The sequence below is a fragment of the Tetrao urogallus genome, assembly GCF_951394365.1.
Source record: "Tetrao urogallus genome assembly, chromosome: 1".
NCBI lineage: Eukaryota > Metazoa > Chordata > Aves > Galliformes > Phasianidae > Tetrao > Tetrao urogallus.
The window spans coordinates 147088436-147107246 of NC_136813.1; the positions used below are offsets into that span (position 1 = coordinate 147088436).

General features: G+C 41.2%; 2 protein-coding genes across 3 annotated transcripts in view; both read right to left on the reverse strand.

Annotated features, from left to right (window-relative positions):
- Nucleotides 1-2469: 2469 nt before the first annotated feature.
- On the reverse strand, nucleotides 2470-13268 carry GAS2L3 (growth arrest specific 2 like 3; the record flags this gene model as incomplete). Its single annotated transcript, XM_079549427.1, has 8 exons — nucleotides 2470-3879; nucleotides 4574-4681; nucleotides 5841-5979; nucleotides 6656-6719; nucleotides 9794-9935; nucleotides 10528-10646; nucleotides 12116-12284; nucleotides 13239-13268. The coding sequence occupies 8 exons, from the start codon at nucleotides 13266-13268 to the stop codon at nucleotides 2470-2472; spliced, it is 2181 nt and encodes a 726-aa protein (XP_079405553.1).
- A 5112-nt stretch (nucleotides 13269-18380) lies between these two features.
- Nucleotides 18381-18811, reverse strand: part of NR1H4 (nuclear receptor subfamily 1 group H member 4) — a gene marked incomplete at both ends in the record, with an annotated part of 33436 nt that continues 33005 nt past the window's right edge. For both annotated transcript variants that reach the window (XM_079549813.1, XM_079549812.1), the window contains one exon: nucleotides 18381-18619. In XM_079549813.1, coding sequence (XP_079405939.1) covers nucleotides 18381-18619 — 239 coding nt within the window. The remainder of the gene's footprint in view (nucleotides 18620-18811) is intronic.

The window sequence follows — 18811 nt, forward strand, 5'->3', positions numbered from 1 at the left end:
CCTCCACTTTCTCTCAAATAATTGCTTTCAAAGGTAGATGCTGAGATAACTGTTACACAGGGATCCAAGAGTCTTGGTGTTTATAGTAGTACTGTGAAACTTGTAAACAGTTCAAAAAGTGTTGAGGGTTGTTGAACCACCCAGCAAGAAGCCAAGCACCCACTCCCAACCCACTTGCTGTCAGGGTCAGCACGGGGAAAAGAGAAAGCCTTGATGCCATTCAAACAAACTCTGGCAACTGCCCAAATCCTGCTGAGCTATCAGTACTGCGTCAGCTACAGATCCAGAACACAGCACCATATGGGCTGCTGTGAAGAGAGCAACCTCATCCCACTCAGACTTTGCACAGAAAGAAACCCCAACTCATCTATTGCATGAGATACTGCATCACAGCTCATTCTATGGGAGATCAAAATTAAAAGCAAGTCATCTATTGCAAAATACTTTCAGAGTATGAAATAGCATGTCAATTTTAACCTAACTCCCCTACACTCAATACTATTCTTAACGTTTGCAGTAGTGGCTTTGGCCAGCGCATTTATAAAATAAATAAGCTGTAAGGCCTTCCCCACATATACAAGTTTGAACATAAGTTTGTGGGAGCTAAGTTATTAAAACTGATATTTTCCTTCAACAGCTTGTATATTGTTATTTCCTGTTTACTCCCAGCAGGTTGTAAACAGGAGTTGTACAGTAGAGATGCATATTTATCTGATAAAATAACTGAATGATAAATAACTGAAGCTAACAAGGTGCTCAGAAAGATAGCTTGATAGTGTCACCGCCGCACATAATTAGTTTACAATTAAAAACTCATAATTAGTTTTCAATGCTTGCTTATTCTAGTTCCAGGAAGAAAATATTCAACATATAGCATCAGAAGCTGCAGTTTCCATGTTGCCTCTTCTACCCATAAGTAAATATCTTGACAGCAGGAGTAACAACAGCCTGTGGAAATCTGCAGTCGCAGTGTCTCTCCACAGAACCTGAGAGTTCCTCGACATTCATAGGACTGTTCATTAAACCCAAATTATCTTAAACAATGCTACTTCCAGAGACAGTAGTTTTTATTCATCTACCATGAAACTCATTTCTGCTGAGAAACATGGACCCACTAAGAGCCTTCATGAGTTGAGAGTAAATGGCACTTCAGTCTGTGCTACTTCCAAAGGCATTAAGGCAAAGACAAGCCCTTGGTAGCTCTTTGGGAAACTACTCCTCATCTCTGGGAAAGTAATAAGGAGAGCCACTAGCAAGGTCTCCATAAACAAAACAAAGGCCAACACAGACTAAGATTGCCCACACAAATAAACCTCAAGCATCAATAAGCATTCAGCAGTTCAGTTTTACAGAAAAAGGCCACTCCTGCACTGCAGCAAGGCTCTGCCCACGCAGGCCCTGTGCCTGCCCATGGTGTCCATCCTGCAGGAAAATGACCTCACAGCAACTTCTTCCCATGCAGCAAGAGCTGCAAAATTGTCTCCCCAGGCCTTTACAAGTAGCAGTGCTAAGGCACAAAAAAAAAAAGTGATCAAGGCCATGATTTCCTATGCACAATTTAAAGCAAGCCAAGGCTCCACGCCCAAGCAAGCTGAAGCCCTGTTTAGGCACGTAGGAGCATAGTGGATGCTGATAGCTACAGCAGTCAAACTGAATAAGTCTCGAGATTTCTCTCTAATCATAGAATGACGTAAGTTTGGAGAGACATAGAGCCCATCCAGTCCCACCCTGTGTCATGAGCAGGGCTGCCACCCTCCAGTTCAGGCTGCCCAGAGTCCCATCCAACCTCGCCTTAAGTGCCTCCAGAGATGGGGCACACACAGCTTTCTGGGCAGTCTGTGCCAGTGCCTCACCACCCTCTGAGTTAAAAAAAAAAAAAAAAAAAAAAAAAAAAAAAAAAAAAGTCTTCCAACGTCTCTAATACGCACAGGATACCCAGATTTCGGGTCCTGAAACACTAACAAATTGAAAATTAATTGAAAATTAAAAAAAATAAAAAAAAAATAAAAAATAAAAAAAAAAGGGAAAAAACCCTCAACAATTTTGTTTGAGGTATTAGAAATTTTATAGCATCTGCACAGCTCTATCGCTTGCCACAGACCTTGATGCAGATGTGCTTAGAACAACCAGAATTGCTCAGCTTAACTCCCTGGAAAACAAACAGCAGCAGCATTCCAGCTCCCCTTCCTCTCTCCTGCCTTTCCCCACAGCAGGTCAGGCTAGCAGCAAACATGGTTATCCTCTATTCCACAGTGCAAGCAAGCTTACTTGTAAATATATCTAAAAAAAAGTTTTAAAACTGCAAAATAAATACAGTTATTACTGTAAGTTATGCAGCAAAATGTAATCATGCCTAACATTTGGAATGGCACATGTAGTGTTAGTTGACTTATTTTTCTCCTTAGCATAGCAATTTTCAGAGGCCCATTTGAATGTCACAGGGACTTCCACAGAAGTTAACAGATAGGTTTACTTTCTGGGCTTTTTACTCCCAGTCATAACAAAATAATGATCATCTTGTTTGCTCTTCAGAAGAGGCCCTTTCGATGCACTAGGTGCTCCTTTGTTACAAGCTGCTGCTGATTTTCCTTTAGAGAGAGGTTTCTTGGCTGCTGGAACCAAGTTTCCATTGGCTTGCAAGTCTGTGCTTGAAGGCTGACTTTTTGTGGAGGGCTGCACTGCTTTTTTGGTCACTGCCACTTTGGCTGAAGTTTGAGGAAGCCGCACAACAGAGAGTGGAGTGCGTTCAGGAGGTTTGGATGAGGAGGATCCAACCTCAGGGGGCTTATTGACATTTTGGGTCTCTAGATGCTCTGTGGTTGGTGTCTTATTGACAGATGCTATTAGATTTTTGCTTCTGGATCCCAGTGTAGGTGGTGACTTCAATGATTTACTAACTGCCAGGGAAGGTACAGAAGCTGAGTGCTTTAGGATTGAAGCAGTCTTCAGGTTCCTTGCAAGATCAGAAGCTGTTTGTGCAGCTTTCCGAGGATGCTGAGACCCAGTTCCTGATCCCTGAGTAGTATTTTCAGAAGGAGATTTCACATAGAGCTGCTGGGAATGTGCAAACTTGGCAACAGCACGCAGATTGCTAACAGGTGGCTGGGCTGGTCTTGGAGCAACAGAATTTACCTTGGTTTTAGTGACAGATGCAGGTTTAGATTTAGAGGGGACACACTTCTGTTTCGAAGCCAATGTTTCACTTGTTGCAGGCAACTGAGACAACTGCTTCTTAGATGCTGAGAGCGCAGAATGCATCCCTGTTGCTGGGGAGCCTTGGGCTGGGGCAAATCTCACCTTTGGAGCATCAGGGGAGCGAATACGTTTGCGTAAAGTTTCAGAGTGAACAAGAGCTGCTCTTGATCTTGTAGATGAAGAACTCTTGCTTGCAGGCAACGAAGATACAGGAGATGGCGAGTGGTGCGCAGGAGATGCCAGTTTCTTTGAGGCGCCCATCAATGGTTTGAAAGGAGACTGAGCATCTGCTAGTTTGGATCTGGCTGACAACAACTTGGCAGCGGAGGATGTGTGCACTGGCACCTTCGGTGAAGTCAGGGCAGGAGACTGAGGATGTTTAGACAAAGGCTTCTTAACTGTTGCCCCATGGACAGCTTTTAGGGCTGGAACAGGAGTAGGAGGGTTTGCTGGTTGCTTTTGAAACATACTGACAGCTGACATTGGGTTCATGACAGGAGGTTCCTGAATTCTGGCTGCTGAGTTGGAGATATGGTCACTGGTGACTCCCTTCTGAAAAGCCAAGATTTTTTGCTCCAGAGTTGCAAACTGAAGCACTCGGCAGGGATCATACTTAAGCAGAAAGCCTTGGAGTGTGTCCCATCCTCCACCAACACGGACCATCACGTGTTTGCCGTGGAGCATCTGAGAATGGTGGGAACGGAAGGCTGTTAGAAACCTTGTTTTATGCAGCACCAAGACTTCACCTCATATTATGAAATATTTAAATTGATATAGGATCTCCTTTCTTATGGAGAATCGTTTTAAGAAAAAAATTTATGGAATAACTAAGAAATTTATACTTCCCAGATCTTTTATTTGTTTTTCCTGCAGGAGTCATTATGTGTCAGGAAACAATGAAAGCGTATATGTAGAAAATAAATTAACCATTCTGTCAGCATCCTTACTTAGTATACAGTTTTAGATACCAGTTTTGATCAATTTATGAATGCTTTCATTTTTTCAATCCCACAAATTCTTATTCCTGAAGAACTAGCTCAGCTAGCTACAAATTATTTATAAACCCATGTGTATGAATTTTGAACAAGCAGTGTTTTCAGGGTATTATGTTGTATTACCCTTAGGTATACTACAAACCACTACTGAAATTTTACAAACAAGAAAAGCATTAACTTTCTCAGTTCAGCATGGTTCTAACCGTAAAAAATCAGTGGCTGTAAGATCTACTTAGCCAGACCTGCTTTGAACAGGATTGAATCATGTGGTATCCCTAAATTACTCTGTAAACCTGAAATAATACCACAAAAATAAGGTATTTCACTTAAAAGTATTTCTCTCCCATTTTGAATGTAGATTTTAATATTGAGAAATTACTTACTCGTATGAATAATATTTTATCTCCCAGTCTATAACGTCCCTCAGATAAGTATTCAATGGAAAATCGATGGGAGCAGCTGCAAGGTGGATCTTCTGCTATGTGTTTAACCTAATTGTTTATATTGAAAGCATGTATTAGTATTTTAACAGAAGCATATGTTTAACTGTTTACTGAGATTCCATTATCTCTTTGTATTAAATATTTTCTCCCCTTAATTTAAGGAAACACGAAAATTTTATTCCCTCACAAGAAGAATCCTAGCTACGTAAAGCTTCAAAACAGAGAACAAAAGACTGAATAAAACTGTATGTGCAGACAAATATCTTGGAGTCGTCTAAATCCAATTTTCACGATTTCTTCAATTTTAATATATTTCTATTTTCTTTTTAAAGATTTGTCCATCAATCTGTCTATTATATAATAGTATCAAATTCCAGACAGAACCCTTTCAAGAAATTGAAATGCAAGTACCTGGATCTCTTTTGTGACTAAATCAACACTCAACCGGCTCCACTGCTACACCTTATCCAGGGGCACTTCAGCATTATCCCTCACTTTTTAGAAAGCTTTTAAGTTAACCTTCTACATGACACCCAAGAAGGAAAATAATGAACAAAAGAGAAAGATAACCCCCAAATAAGTCTAGGGTTAGAGAGGATGTGTCTGTTAAAGCCAATTAGAAGCTTCAAAGAAATTAGAAGGTCAAAACTTTTGGTAAGCAGCAAAACTAGTGAATTATCAGAGTGTGGAGATCCGGTGGCTGATGCTCTTGAAGATCCAAAAGCTTTACATTACAATACAAAGGACTGTTTAAATAAGTTAAATTTCAAATCTCATTGTGTATTCATTGTTGTTCATCATTTCTTTCAGGCCAATTCATAAGTTGTACAAGACATTTCTTTTCCTGCATACGTTAATTTCCAATTAGTACAGCTATGCAGGTTTTTTTTCCAAAGCATTTCATCAAATCTTGCTTTATGAAGTTCACGTTAGCCATAGCATATTGATGCACAACACTTCAATGAGAGGCAGCTCAAAGCAGCAGTGAAAGAAGGGGCAAATCAAGGTAAGTTACATGCATTGAAGCATTAACTTCAAAATATACACAGTAGTATTTTTATAACATTAAAACAAAGTTTATTGTTCAAAGAGGTATATCTACTTGTTTTCTTTCTAAGACTCAAAGATATTAGATGAAAATCGGCCTCTGTCATATCACACAAGCACTAAGCTAAGAGTTTAAAGACCACAATAAGTAAGTACTTACTGCCTCATGTAGCTCCCCATGGTGACAACATGACTTTGCTGTGTCAACAGGTGATGCTGGTCCAGAGGTCCTCAGCAGTGTTTCTTCTAGCTCAATTTCCTTCTCTAGTTTTACAAGCACAGGAGGCTCAACTCCATATCTCAACACAATTACATAAGTAGAAATTTTAATTAATAATTTGATAAAGAAAACAAAGATGTGATTATAACAAGCAAGCAAAATTGTGAGTGGTTAGGCTAAGAGTGAACAGCACTACAGGAATAACTGTCTTGATAATCCAAAGAAAAGGAGGACCTCCAAGTTTCTGGAAGAAGTTCTCACCAAGGTGGTCCTAGAGCTACCAGGGAAGGCAATATCAATACTGCTAAACCTGAAAAACAGTTAATCTGAGTTGGACAGGACCTACCTTAAAGCTTTCTACTCTGTGCTGGAAACAAATTAGAAGTCTATTTAGAGAACAATAAAGAGTTGCTTCCTATTTAAAGCTTTCTTAAAACTTCCAAGAAACTTAAAAAATTAAAGACCTTCAGGACTATTCATCGAATTCTTCCAAGATGTACACATATCTATAAGCTGAAGGTAACATTTAAACATATGGTCATAAGAAGCAGTGTGGATCAGCACCTCCCCATGAAAATAAAGCGATAAATATTTGTACAAAATACTGATACAGTGGTTGTAGAGGTGCTACTCATTACTTTCTGCACATAATTAACATCTACTGCTTTGCATTTAATGGCCACAGACCATCTTAGGTTTTGATTAATGGAATACATTCTTCAGTTTCTATTTAAAGTCACCAATGGATCAAATACCTGGATACAATGCGTCCAATTTCCAACAAACAAAGATACACTTGTCTTGGATCCTTGTGCAAAACTGAAAAGAAATCAAAAATAAAAGGAAGTTGTAATCCATTTTTATTGTGGGAAGGCCTCTGCAATTGGATAAAGAGAATAAGGAGCAGATGACTGCAATGCAGCCATCATTCTGCTCAGAGGCAAGAAAGAGAGTGGAAACCTTTGACTGTATGAAAGGGGTGAGGATGATATTGGTCAAACACTCAAACTCAAATAGCAGGTATTGGAATTGATCACACTGAAGCAGAAACATTAGCTCAGATACACTATTAGCACTTTTGTGCTAGGCTTTGCTTCTCCACAACTCTGCCTACATTCACTGCACAGCACACCTCATTTCAGAACAGCTCTAACAGCTGTATGCACTTGATCACGTAGGCACATGAAATCACGAGCTCCTGAATCTTGAATCATGAATACAGACAAATCCTGAAGCTGAAGAATGAGAGGGAAAGATGAAGTGATAGCCAAATTGTATGCAGATGACTCTGGCAGTTGCCTTGGGTTTTCTTGACAACTTTGAAATGAGAGCACTCAATTATTTTTAATGCCACTCCAAAGAATGGAAGAGCACAAGAAAACAAGGTCTATTTTAGGTCTGTCTTGGTTTTGCTTCTTGCAGAGCCTAGGGAAAAATAAAGGGACAGAGAATAGTTTAAAACATCACACAAGTAATTACTTCCTCCTCAGCCCCCATTTAAACCTCAAAGTTGAGACTCTGTCAACAATTTCTAAGAAGCCCACAAACAGCTGTATGAATGTTGTAGAACACAAATGAGCCTCATGCTTTCTTAGCCATTGAGGAATGCTGCCCAATAACTCAGAAACCAAAAGCTAGAAAAAATGTCATTGAGCTTGCTTCACTCTACACACACGCCATTGTTCTTCACACACCATTAAGCATAAGAAATGGGAAAAACTGTAGATAGAATTTTATATGGTGTACCATTTAGATAAACTTCCTTCATGCTGTGCAGTCCAATATTAAACAGAACATGAAAATTCACTCTGAAGAGAAACTTAATGAGCCAGCTCCATATTTACAGGTTAAACCTAATATCTTTCTGACATTCAGCTTGGTAAGTAAAATGATTTCACTTTAAACAAGACTAAAACATTTACTAATGTATAAGCTGAGCATGAAGTCAAATGTTCTTGCTTACACAGAATGTCTTATGTTGGAAAGATCATCTAGTTTCACAAACTTATTTAATCTACTCCAACTTGTAATTCTACTTATTAAAGGATCTGATTATGATAGCTAATTCAACAGAAAGTTGACCCAGCCATAATCCAAAAGGTACTAGAGATTTTTTCTTCATCTTTTTTTTTTTTTTTTTTCATAAGTGGTTTTGTCAGCTGTGAGAGAAAAGGCATAATTTGCCTGAATCCATAAGAGAAAAATTCAAATATACCCCTAGCAGAAATCAAGACGATGTTAAAGGGCACCTCATAATGGCTATTCACTCCGATAACTCAGGAACAATTTAATTAATTTAATTTTCTCCATGGCCACCCACATTTATCAGGAGGTGTTGCTACACATGTTTGACATGAAAAAGGCAATTGCCAGGTTGTCTTTCCCCTATTTCATTCATAAAGAACAGCTTGAAAGTTTGATGGAGAACATCAATGGAAAGAATGTGTCATCAAGGAGACTTCATGTCGGCTCATTTCACCTGCCAAATAGGCTCACAGACGATATTTATGCCACACAGCAAGCTTGTGTCATGGGTTAGAATCAGACTTCAAAACACTTGACGATGAGCAAAAGCCACAGCCTTATGAAATCCTGTCTACTTATCTCAGGGAGGCTAAACTGGTTTTAGTTACCCAGCCAGTTAAAGGAACTCAGATGTTTAAGCAGTGTAATTCCTATAAGTTAAAATTAAAAAATACGAGAACTAATTTTCTTATATCTCAATTCTCCCGCTCGTCTGTGTTTTGTGGGTCCGAAAAAAAGATATGGTCCCTAGTTAAACCAGAATGAGACAGATGCAAATAAGGATGTTTTCTCGAGTGCTTTAAAAGATGCGTGATGCAGTAGGGAAGGCACAGGCAGTCCAACTAGCAAGGAGAGTTTAAAAGAAAAGCAGCTAGTCAAACCAGCACCTCCCATTTAAATAGCATTAAAAGGCACAAAGACTTCAAGAAAATCTAGTGAGCTTTGTGACATATTCATATGATTATTGAAAACAAAGGATCTTCGCATTTTTTTTTGCTGTTCTGCTTCAGAGGAAGATTTTTCTTCCCTCTGTCTCTCTTTTTTTTTTTTTTTTTTTAAAGTATTTGACTTGCCAAAGAGAAGTTTATATTAATTATTTTTCTAGACACATAATAATTGGTAGAAGAGCATTACATTATTTCCATACAATGGAAGCAGTTTCTCTTAATTAACAGTTAAAAAAAAAAAAAAAAGTATTCCTTCTGGAATTATCTGTCTAGTAGTTGGTTATTACAAGGCTGTGCACTGTGACAGGCATAAAAATTAATATTGCCAACTGTGTGTATAACTATCTTGTTAAGACAGGAGAATACACATGGTTTATAGTTACACCAAGTAAGACTTGAACTAAATGTTAATTACCAACAGACTGTTGTCATTTCAGCCCTGATGCTCTGATGCAGTTACCAAACTTAGTAGTCATAAGTGCATTATTCTGAATGCTTTCTCCAATAGAATTTTCTCTAATACTAAATAAAGGATCTTATCATGAGTTGACTCCATGGCCCTGTGGTCTTCCAGCGTACAGAAAGAATGAGGAGTGGAGAAGGGAAGGGACAGCACAACTTCTGTTTCTTGGCAGGGCTTTTTACAGAAGAAAAACACATAAGTTCACTGCACAGCTATCACTACCCTTCTTCATCTCACGTGGCAACTTCTAGTAGCCTGGAAAAACATCCTTCTCTTTAGAGAAGTTACTGAACTGATATTTCAGTGCTTTCACATCAAACACTGCCCTAAAAATAAACGTTTCACAAGACAGACGCAGTCATGACAAAAGCTTTGTAGGACTACATGCAATAGTTCTCCCTCGCGAGGTAGTTATCTACATGTGGACCATGAAAAGTTTTACAAAAAGGTAGATTTACCTAAACCTTCAGATTCAAAGAGGTAAGTCTCATCAACTCCAATGGCCCTACACCAGTTAAGAAAGTTGGCTGTGTTATCTCTGGCAAAAAAAGATCCTGATGGAGCATCCTTCTTACATGGAACTTTTCTCATTGGAAAATTCTGGCAAGAGAAGAAAACAAAGTACACTGTGCACATAAACATTGACAACAGATTTCAAAGCACATTTTCAGAAGAAAGAAAAAAAGCCAAATTTGGAGTACAGAAGCAGTGGTTGGTATTTATTATTGGTTCAAGAAAAACAACATGCATTCTATTAGAAAAGCTACTCTAAAGTAGATGGTATTTAGTCTTATCCATGTTAATAGTGACAGAATTACAATACTTAGCTCTGAAACCTCTCCCAAAAAGTTGTCTATACAGTTGCTTCCCCATTTCCCCCTCTGCTGGGTTATATCTGTTGATTTCACATGTCTAGATAATGATTCCTTCCTCCCAAGTTCTATTCATAGCCACACAATTAGCACAGACAGAAAACCCCAGATCAACTAAACTGAAACTCACTGCAACATTTTAGAGCTCAGTTTAGAAAACAGGAAATAATATGGGAATAAGGCACAATATAATTTTAAGATAATAGTCTTAAAACAAACACTAATTTACTTTAAAGTTAAACAAAAAGGTTTGGACAAAAATACAGAAGTTGCCTTCCTTACTAAAGTGTTTATGTATTAAAAAATTAAATATAACTCACCCTTAAATTATTTGAGCTACATGATTTTTTAATTGTGTTTTGAAGAACACCAATCAATTGGCAGAGTAGTACTCCATTATCAAGTTCTTCCAGCAGTTGCTCTGCTGTGACTTCTATTCCTAAAAAAAAAAAAAAAAGAAAAAAAAAAGAGCCAGTACTGGAATTACTCCACAGAACACAAAGAAATTTCACGTGAACTCAGAGGCATCTCCAAGAGTGTTCCAGTGCTAAAGACTTCAGTTAAACTAGAGCCCACAAAGAAGAGAAGCCTGATGACCAACACTCAGCACTGTTGTTACTTATGCTCATCTAACAGAGGCTGACTAACTTTAATAGTTCTTCTCGTCTATGGGCCAGACCAATAAAATAAGTTGATGCTGAAATAATAAAATAACGAAAGCTTTTAGAAAGAAATTTCCAAAACATTCATTCTAAATAAATACTTGATTGTCCAGCCCAACCATATGCCACTGATATCTCCACATAATAAAAGAAAAAGGGATTTCAAAGACTGAAAATTGGTAGAAATGTAAATAAAGTAAAATCAAATATTCACTTAATTAGACTAACAAGACTCAGAACTATAAATTAGAAGGATTAATCTAACGAGGTTCAATGCAGCAAAGTGTAAGATTTTGCACTTGGGCCAGAGGAATCCCAGGCACCTATACAGACTGGAAGGAGTGGTCCTTGATAGCAGCCCAGCAGAAAAGGACCTGGGGGTCTCGATGAATGAAAAGCTTAACATGAGCCAGCAGTGTGCTCTTGCAGCTCAGAAAGCAAATGGTATCCTGGGCTCCATCAGAAGAGGGGTGGCCAGCAGGGGCAGGGAAGTGATTGTCTCCCTCTACCCTACTCCTGTGAGCCCCATCTGAAGTACTGTGTCGAAGTCTGGAGCCTCCAGTACAAGAAGGACAGAGAACTGTTGGAGATGGTCCAATGGAGACCCACAAAGATGATGAGGGACTGGAGCACCTCCCCTACAAAGACAGGCTGAGGAAGCTGGGCTTGTTCAACCTGGAGAAAAGAAGGCTGTGGGGTGACCTCATTGCAGCCTTTCAGTATCTAAAGGGAGTCTATAGAGGGGAGGGGAATCAACTCTTTGAAAGGGTAGATAACAGCAGGACAAGGGGAAATGGTTTTGAGGGAGGGAAGATTTAGGTTGGATGTCGGGGGAAATTCTTTACAGAGAGAGTGGTGAGGTGCTGGAACAGGCTGCCCAGAGAGGTTGTGGATGCCCCATCCCTGGAGGTGTTCCAGGCCAGACTGGATGGGGCCCTAGGCATCCTAGTCTAGTATGAAATGTGGAGGTTGGTGGCCCTGCCTGTGGCAGGGGGGTTGGAGATACATGATCCTTGAGGTCCGTTCCAACCCTGGCAATTCTGTGATTCTCTGATTCTGTAACCACCTTACCTCTAACAGTTGGAAGCTAATAAGATCTGAAACCAGCACATGCATTTTTAATGCAATTCTCCTAATCACTCAGGCTCAAATGCTATTAATATTATGGATATTAAGTGTCAGTGTTGAGTTGGATATTTGAATGTGCTTTGAAATTTATTAGACAATGATTTATTTTTAACCTCACCCAGCAAGCCAGACAGCCAGATTGACAGGTCTTCTTGCATAGGCACCAATGTTGCTTCATGCCGCACAGATATCCACTGGTCGTACAGGCACACATCTGCCAGACCTGGGCCGTGTCTGGGAGTCAGAGGACTTCGAGGACTTAAAGGAAGGTCATCTCCAAACCACACCTGCAGGAGATTTCAGTATGCGCAAGACAGTAAGCTGTAATATTTGCAGACAGAGGATGGACTCTCACGGTTCTGAATAATACATCTTTAGCATAATTCAAAGAGTAAGCTTTAGTTTCCCTTCAGACAGACACACCAAACCAATGCAGCAGTAATCAAGAATGGTACAGTTCTCATTAGTAACTCCTGCATCAAAAGCACTACCACGTTCATTCTCTTGTTCTCAGTTACCCTATTGTGGCTATAAGCAGATCTTTAGTAGGCAAACAAACATTACTCATTTATGCTGTCTTCTTCCTCCTCACCACATATTAATACAACCTGTAGTTTATCATATAACTCATTATAGACTACTGACTTCTGTGGTCAATCATTTCAGGTGCATTTAGAGTTTAAATCATTAAAGTGATGATACTAAAAGAAGAAACATGAGCATAGACAGCTTTTGAACATGAATCCTTAGCATTTCTCTTAAGGATCCCATGTTTTCAGACTGATGGATACCTTCACACTTGAAGAGAAGGATCCTGCTGAAATGGCATGCATAGAATTCCCAAAGAGAAAGAGTCCTTCCAATATTCTTAGCTACTTTCTTCAGCTCACGAGGGATGTGTATCTAAAATGTAGACTTCTATTTTTGTAGCAATTTACTTATATGCAGGGTTTTTTTGTTTGTTTGTTTGTTTTTAAATCAATAAAGTTTCAAATATTCTTATCCTTTAACTTAGAAAACTTCTCAGGAAACAGCACTTTGAAAGTATTGCCTATGTGATTACAACATGGGTTACCTACCTCACCACAGTGCTCCACTTGTTGAAAGGGAAAACTCCTATTTATTTATTTGTTTAATAGGCTAGAGATTATTCTGGGGATTTTATCATTTCATCTGCTTCAGGGTAGATGTTTACATAAAAACATATAATATAGAATTCAAACATTACAAAAGACATTTACCTGAACTGCATTCTGCATGGTCACCAGCATTTACATCAGTTTCTCCCTCTGGGGAAAGAGAAGTTTAAAGACAGTCAATCCCGCTTTCTAAAACATCCCAATAAAAACCCACCAGGCAAAACATGAGCAAGTCTAAAAAGACACAGATGCAAGAAAGGAATAGTTATTTTAGTATTTAAGGTGTTAATTCAGTATTCAGGCTCCTTAGGCACTCTGTCTCCAAATAAAGTAGTAGTTATTACAGCTGAAAGTAGCAACTAACTTCAAGTGCATAAATAATGCTCAAAGGGTTGCATTGGTTTAAGGAGCTGTAAGGCACTTGCTTTTCCAAAGCAATACTCAAACAGTTCTCAGACTTGGCATGGCTGGCACTTATTCTTCCTTTCCAACCTACCCTAAGCATATCTTGCACATGCACAGAGACACACATACACATCCTGAGCTTACATAAAATACTTCAAAGATTAAGAACAATCTTGATGAAATCACTTCTAAGAATGAGATTTATTCTTGCATAGATACACAAAAGAAATTGATAATTTTATTAATTTCTATATGGCTTTTGACGTAGATTTCCAGGCAGCTACCATGAACGTAAGTTTTTGATGCAATGCTGCAAGCTATAAGGACAATGCCCTTGCAAAACAATCCTTAAGGAAAGTTTTAGATGCAATTAGGTCAACACTTCCCCGTTCCTTTTCCATCAGTGTTTTCAACAAGAGGAAAAAACAGCACAAACTCTTCACCAGGCTGGGAATCATGAAGTCTCTCCTTACAGACTTGAGGTTTAGAAACGCGCAGCATTAGCTACACAGGCACTTATTAGGAAGAATTTCCTCAGCATAGTTCTCCACAATGGCAGCGGAGTGAATTATTGCCTACACACACATGCCTGTATATGTCTTGAAGCCGGTTAAAAACAATTTTCTTGGTGCATTAGTTAAGATCAGGCTGGAAATTAGACTGCAGACAGATGACATCAATAGTGAAACACACATTTTCCTTTGAAACTTAGTAACTCCTCACTCCTGCTTCAGATGCAACCTCGCCTTCCTAAGACAAAAGGCCCATCTCAGAGGATCTAATACTTCCACATACTGGAACCTCACGTGTTACATAGGACCACACATGTCAGAAATTTCAGACAACTTACCTCTATCATAGGCAACGGAGCAAGCACTTTGTTTCCAGACTGAAGACACTTCCTTCTAGTAGGACTGCCAGACTACTCCAACTTTACCAAAGATGCTTTAAGTGGTATCTTACCCCCCCCCCCACTTTTATTTCCTAAAGGAAAAAAAAAAAACAACAAAAGAGCCATCCTCACCACAATGCCATTTTTTCTTCAATGAATGAACAAGGGAAGGGCAGAGTATATACCAAGCATTACTAATGAGCATGTTATGCTTCCCACAGCTCTGTCCAGGGGAATACATTTTCCTTTAGCATAAGGAAGCTATTGTCCCAAGAGAGTCGCAGTAAGAGGCTTCATTGATCAAAAAGAAATAAATAAAACAACAGCAGAACAGCCAGCAGAGAAGCTGGTCTCATTAAAACAAGGATCTCCACGTTGGCCAACAATCTGGCGTGCTAACTGCCACAGGAAGAACAAAAGGCAGCCTAATTCACAGGGAGTGCTCGAAGCAAGAACAAAGCAAAATATTCACATGACAGCTATCACAAAAATGTTCAGCATCTGCAGTTCTGCAGAAATGCCCAACAAAAACTGGTCATAAATATGGAGATTGAGGAGAAGAGTTGTAGCACTCAAACTTCAGGGGCCTGCTGTTTTAAAACTAGTCATTTTGTAAGCCTGTATGCATCAGGGCTCTCTAGAAAGAGCTATGGGTTCACTTAGCATTGGGGTACCTGAATGGCATTTAAGAGAAAAATTTCATCAGAACAGACTATCCTGAATGGATTTTGAGCTGACAGTTAAAGTTAACTTAAGAGTTTGTCATTCTCAGATCCCATATCTGTCTGTTCTCAGAGTGCAAGGAACGCAGATGAACACTGCCTCATTGCTGGCAATGAGAGGGATGGTGAGGAAAACACTGCAGTAACAGGTGGTCATAACCAAATTGGATTTCTCCTAAAACCCGTGGTTTTTTCAAGCATTTGACATTGAATTCAGGCAGCTCCAGCTAGAACCATATCAGTTTCTTCAACTCATCTTCATTCAACAAGCAGTTCGTGCCCAGGGCTCACAGGTGTGAAAGAAAAGGCTCCAGAATGAATATATAATATGTAATTTGGCCATGTCTGACTATGCCATTTCCATTTCCAGGCCAGCTGGTATCTTAAAGGTGCCTAGGAACGCTGTCTACTTGCTTTCCCCCTTTAAACAAGGGAAGCAGTAGAAACTGGAAAGTGCTTCCCAATCAGGTAACAAAGCCCAGTGCTTGGCAGATATAGAGATTCCTGATCACCAGCACCATTCCCAGGAAACACATCCCATCTAATCTCCTCTGGCCCTTCTGCTGCCCACAGGCTCCATGGGATGGGTGGAGAGGAGAAACACTGCTTAACAGCACCTGATGGCAAGATTGATACAGCACTGCTGATTTGCAGCAAGACAGGTGGGCAGCCCCAAATTATACACTGGGGAAGGCAACAGCTACCTTCAGCTGGCTGACTGCTGAGCCTCCAGCAAAGGACTGGAGCTTTAATAAAGAGAGGTGGAAAATAAGGTATCTAACACAGCATAGGGACAGGCATTTCTCAGGACGAGGGATGCAGACACAGTCTGACAGCCACACAAAACCATTCCGACTGCTTTGTTCCCCACTGTTCTGTCCACCACTTTTCCCCCAATCTGAGGAAGCACCAAAGTCCTTCAACACCAGTACTCCAGGGTGCTAAGCACATGTTCTCGGATGCTGCCCAAGATATCTAACTCAGTATCAGTTGTATTAGGTTGAATACATGGGCCCCAACAAGCAAGACACGCTACCCTAATTACAAGCCATTCTATAGCACAAGATGAACCACATCCAAATCTCATTTCATTAGATGACCCTGTTTACAAGGAAACAAAAAAGTCCACAGCTCTGCAGCTATTTAGTATGCAGATGAAGCAGCCGTTCATGTATCATATAGAACTTAAAGGGATTCACAGGCTCATTAAAAACCTTTGGGAAGAAACACTTTCACATCCTCACCCTTTGCTTAAGAAATATCACACTTCATCTTCAGCTCCATCAGCACCCAAAGGCTGGTACAGCAGACCAGCCCAGAGCAGCTGGAATCTGCAGGTGAGCCTGACAGCACCTACCAAAATCCACATTTTAAAACACTGTCAAATGAAAGAAGCTGTCGTAGCAGGACCTGTTGAAACCTACCAGAAGACATCCAAGACTTTTTCAGAACAGAGGTTAGCACAACATGACACGTCCTCAGAGCGCTACTCCCTGTCACTACTGCAATTACAGAGCCCTTTCGCTCACGGCTGAGTCAGCAGGAGTTCTGCCTCCCTGGGGAGGCCTCAGAGGCATGAAAGGGAAGGAACCAGACGAGTTGGCACGGCAGGGCTGTGGAGTGGCATCACAGTGTGCTGGCGGCTCTCCTCGGGGCTGCCTTTCCACATCCTCGAGCGAGAGCAGACACTGCCCCAGGGGCACCTGGCAGGGCTGGAGCCCACCTGAGCTTCAGGGCAAGCACTTCATCCTGGAGGTGTCACAGCTCCTTCCCCACAGGATCTCCTTCCCCACAGGATCATCCCGTTTGAGAGCTTCTGGTCCTCCCATGCCACCGCTTGCACTGAGACATCCTGCTTCACGTGAACCAGCTTTATTTTCTCACTTTTCCACCCCAGTTTTCTTCCAGTGAAGTAACACAGTGGGAAGCACTGCTCAATGCCCTCTGACCAGCAGGAGGAACGTGCTGAAACTTGATATAAAATCTCATCTTATTATGAAAGACCCACCTGCCACATTTATCACTGCCACGCACAAGCCAGCTATGCCCTGAGTCCCCTCGTCTCTATCTGATACTTACGCCAAAGAAGGCACACAGCATCCCTGGAGCACTGCCAGCCTTTAGGCAGAGAAAGGAAACGACGTTTCCCAGCTCGCTAAGCGACCCTGATGGGCACTGTAGCCCAGATCACGGGGCACGCTTCCTACCATACCAGCACCGCACCCCCAAACGCGAGAACTGATTCACAAAGTTCCGTGCGAACGCTTCCCTCTCCCTTGCCAGGCTCGGCTCCGCGGCACTTCCCTTGCACGAGAGTTACCGAGTCCCGAACCGCCGTCCCACCCCCGATGCCCACCCGCAGACACTCACCTACACCCCGGCACCCACCGCTCCGCACCGCCGCCACACAGCACGGCACGGCACCCCCGCCCCGCGCCGGCCGCTCCGTTCGAAAGAGCCAATCAGTGCCCGCGGGGCGGGGCCTCACCTGGCTCCGAGCCACCGGCAGCCGCGCCCCGCAGGGGAACCGCCCGCCTACGGCCCCCTCTGCGAGAGCGCGCTGTGCGGGGCTCGGGTGTCGTGCTGCGGCCGCCGTCCTGCGGTAGGGTCTTGGACGTTACCGCTCAAGAGCAAAATAACCTGATTTTTACTTTGAAATAGGAAGAACGCAAATTAAGTTACACGTCTGTGTCATTGTGTGCGTGCGCGTCCCTCTGCCCGTGGCGATTTTTCATCTCGTGAAGAAATCGGAGCTTGCCTGTCTCACATGGCGAGCACATTTCAGTTACACACCGTGGCAGTAATCATTTCTGCTGGTTTATTACAGTAAATATTTGGAATATATTCTTTAATGGAGGCCAAGCACAAAACACAGCAATGAAAAATGTGAATGGAAGCCTGAATCGCCCCATTTTGCAAGAGGAACTCTGCAAAGAGCAATTGCAGGAGGGATTAGTGGGGTTCCTGTGAGGAGCCATTGAATTCTTTCCGATCAAAGTATATAAATACAGAGAAAATTATAACTCACGTGTGGAAATCTGACAGCTATACAGTATTCTGTGTATAATGCACAAAACGGCTTTTGTGAACTCCGTGGCAAGTTTCTATAAAAATGCAGTAAAGAAAAATTAATGCACTGTGACATATTGCTTTTTCCTATGAAAATAAATGCTGTGTGGTCCTTTGAAAAGACGTTTGTCCTGAAATAAAAATAACCGGTATCCATCACTGCACATCCCAGATCTCGCAGAGGAGAGGGGTGAATTTGTGGTCGTTCACTCTCCAGGACATCAGCATCTCTGCGTGGTGGTGGTTAAACGTCCGTAACTCGGTGAGGCGGCCCAGGAGGCACGCAAAGTGCTGCGGGTTGTCCGGGTGGTGCAGCTTGCAGAACTTCTGCAGGATATCCAGCAGTGGCTCCTGAAGCCTTTCCACCGACTCTCTGTCCTTTATGTATTGTCGGTCTGGTTTTGGTTTCAAAAGGGAAAGAAGTAATTAGCAAATGTATGTTTGATATAATATAAGTATTTACTCTGATGAACAAATATCAATATATTTCATTGGGCATTGATGTTCACACCCAACGAGAACATTTCTTTTCAAATGAAGAGGGAATAAAAATGCCTCAGCCTGGTATTTTTTGATTCAGCGTTTTC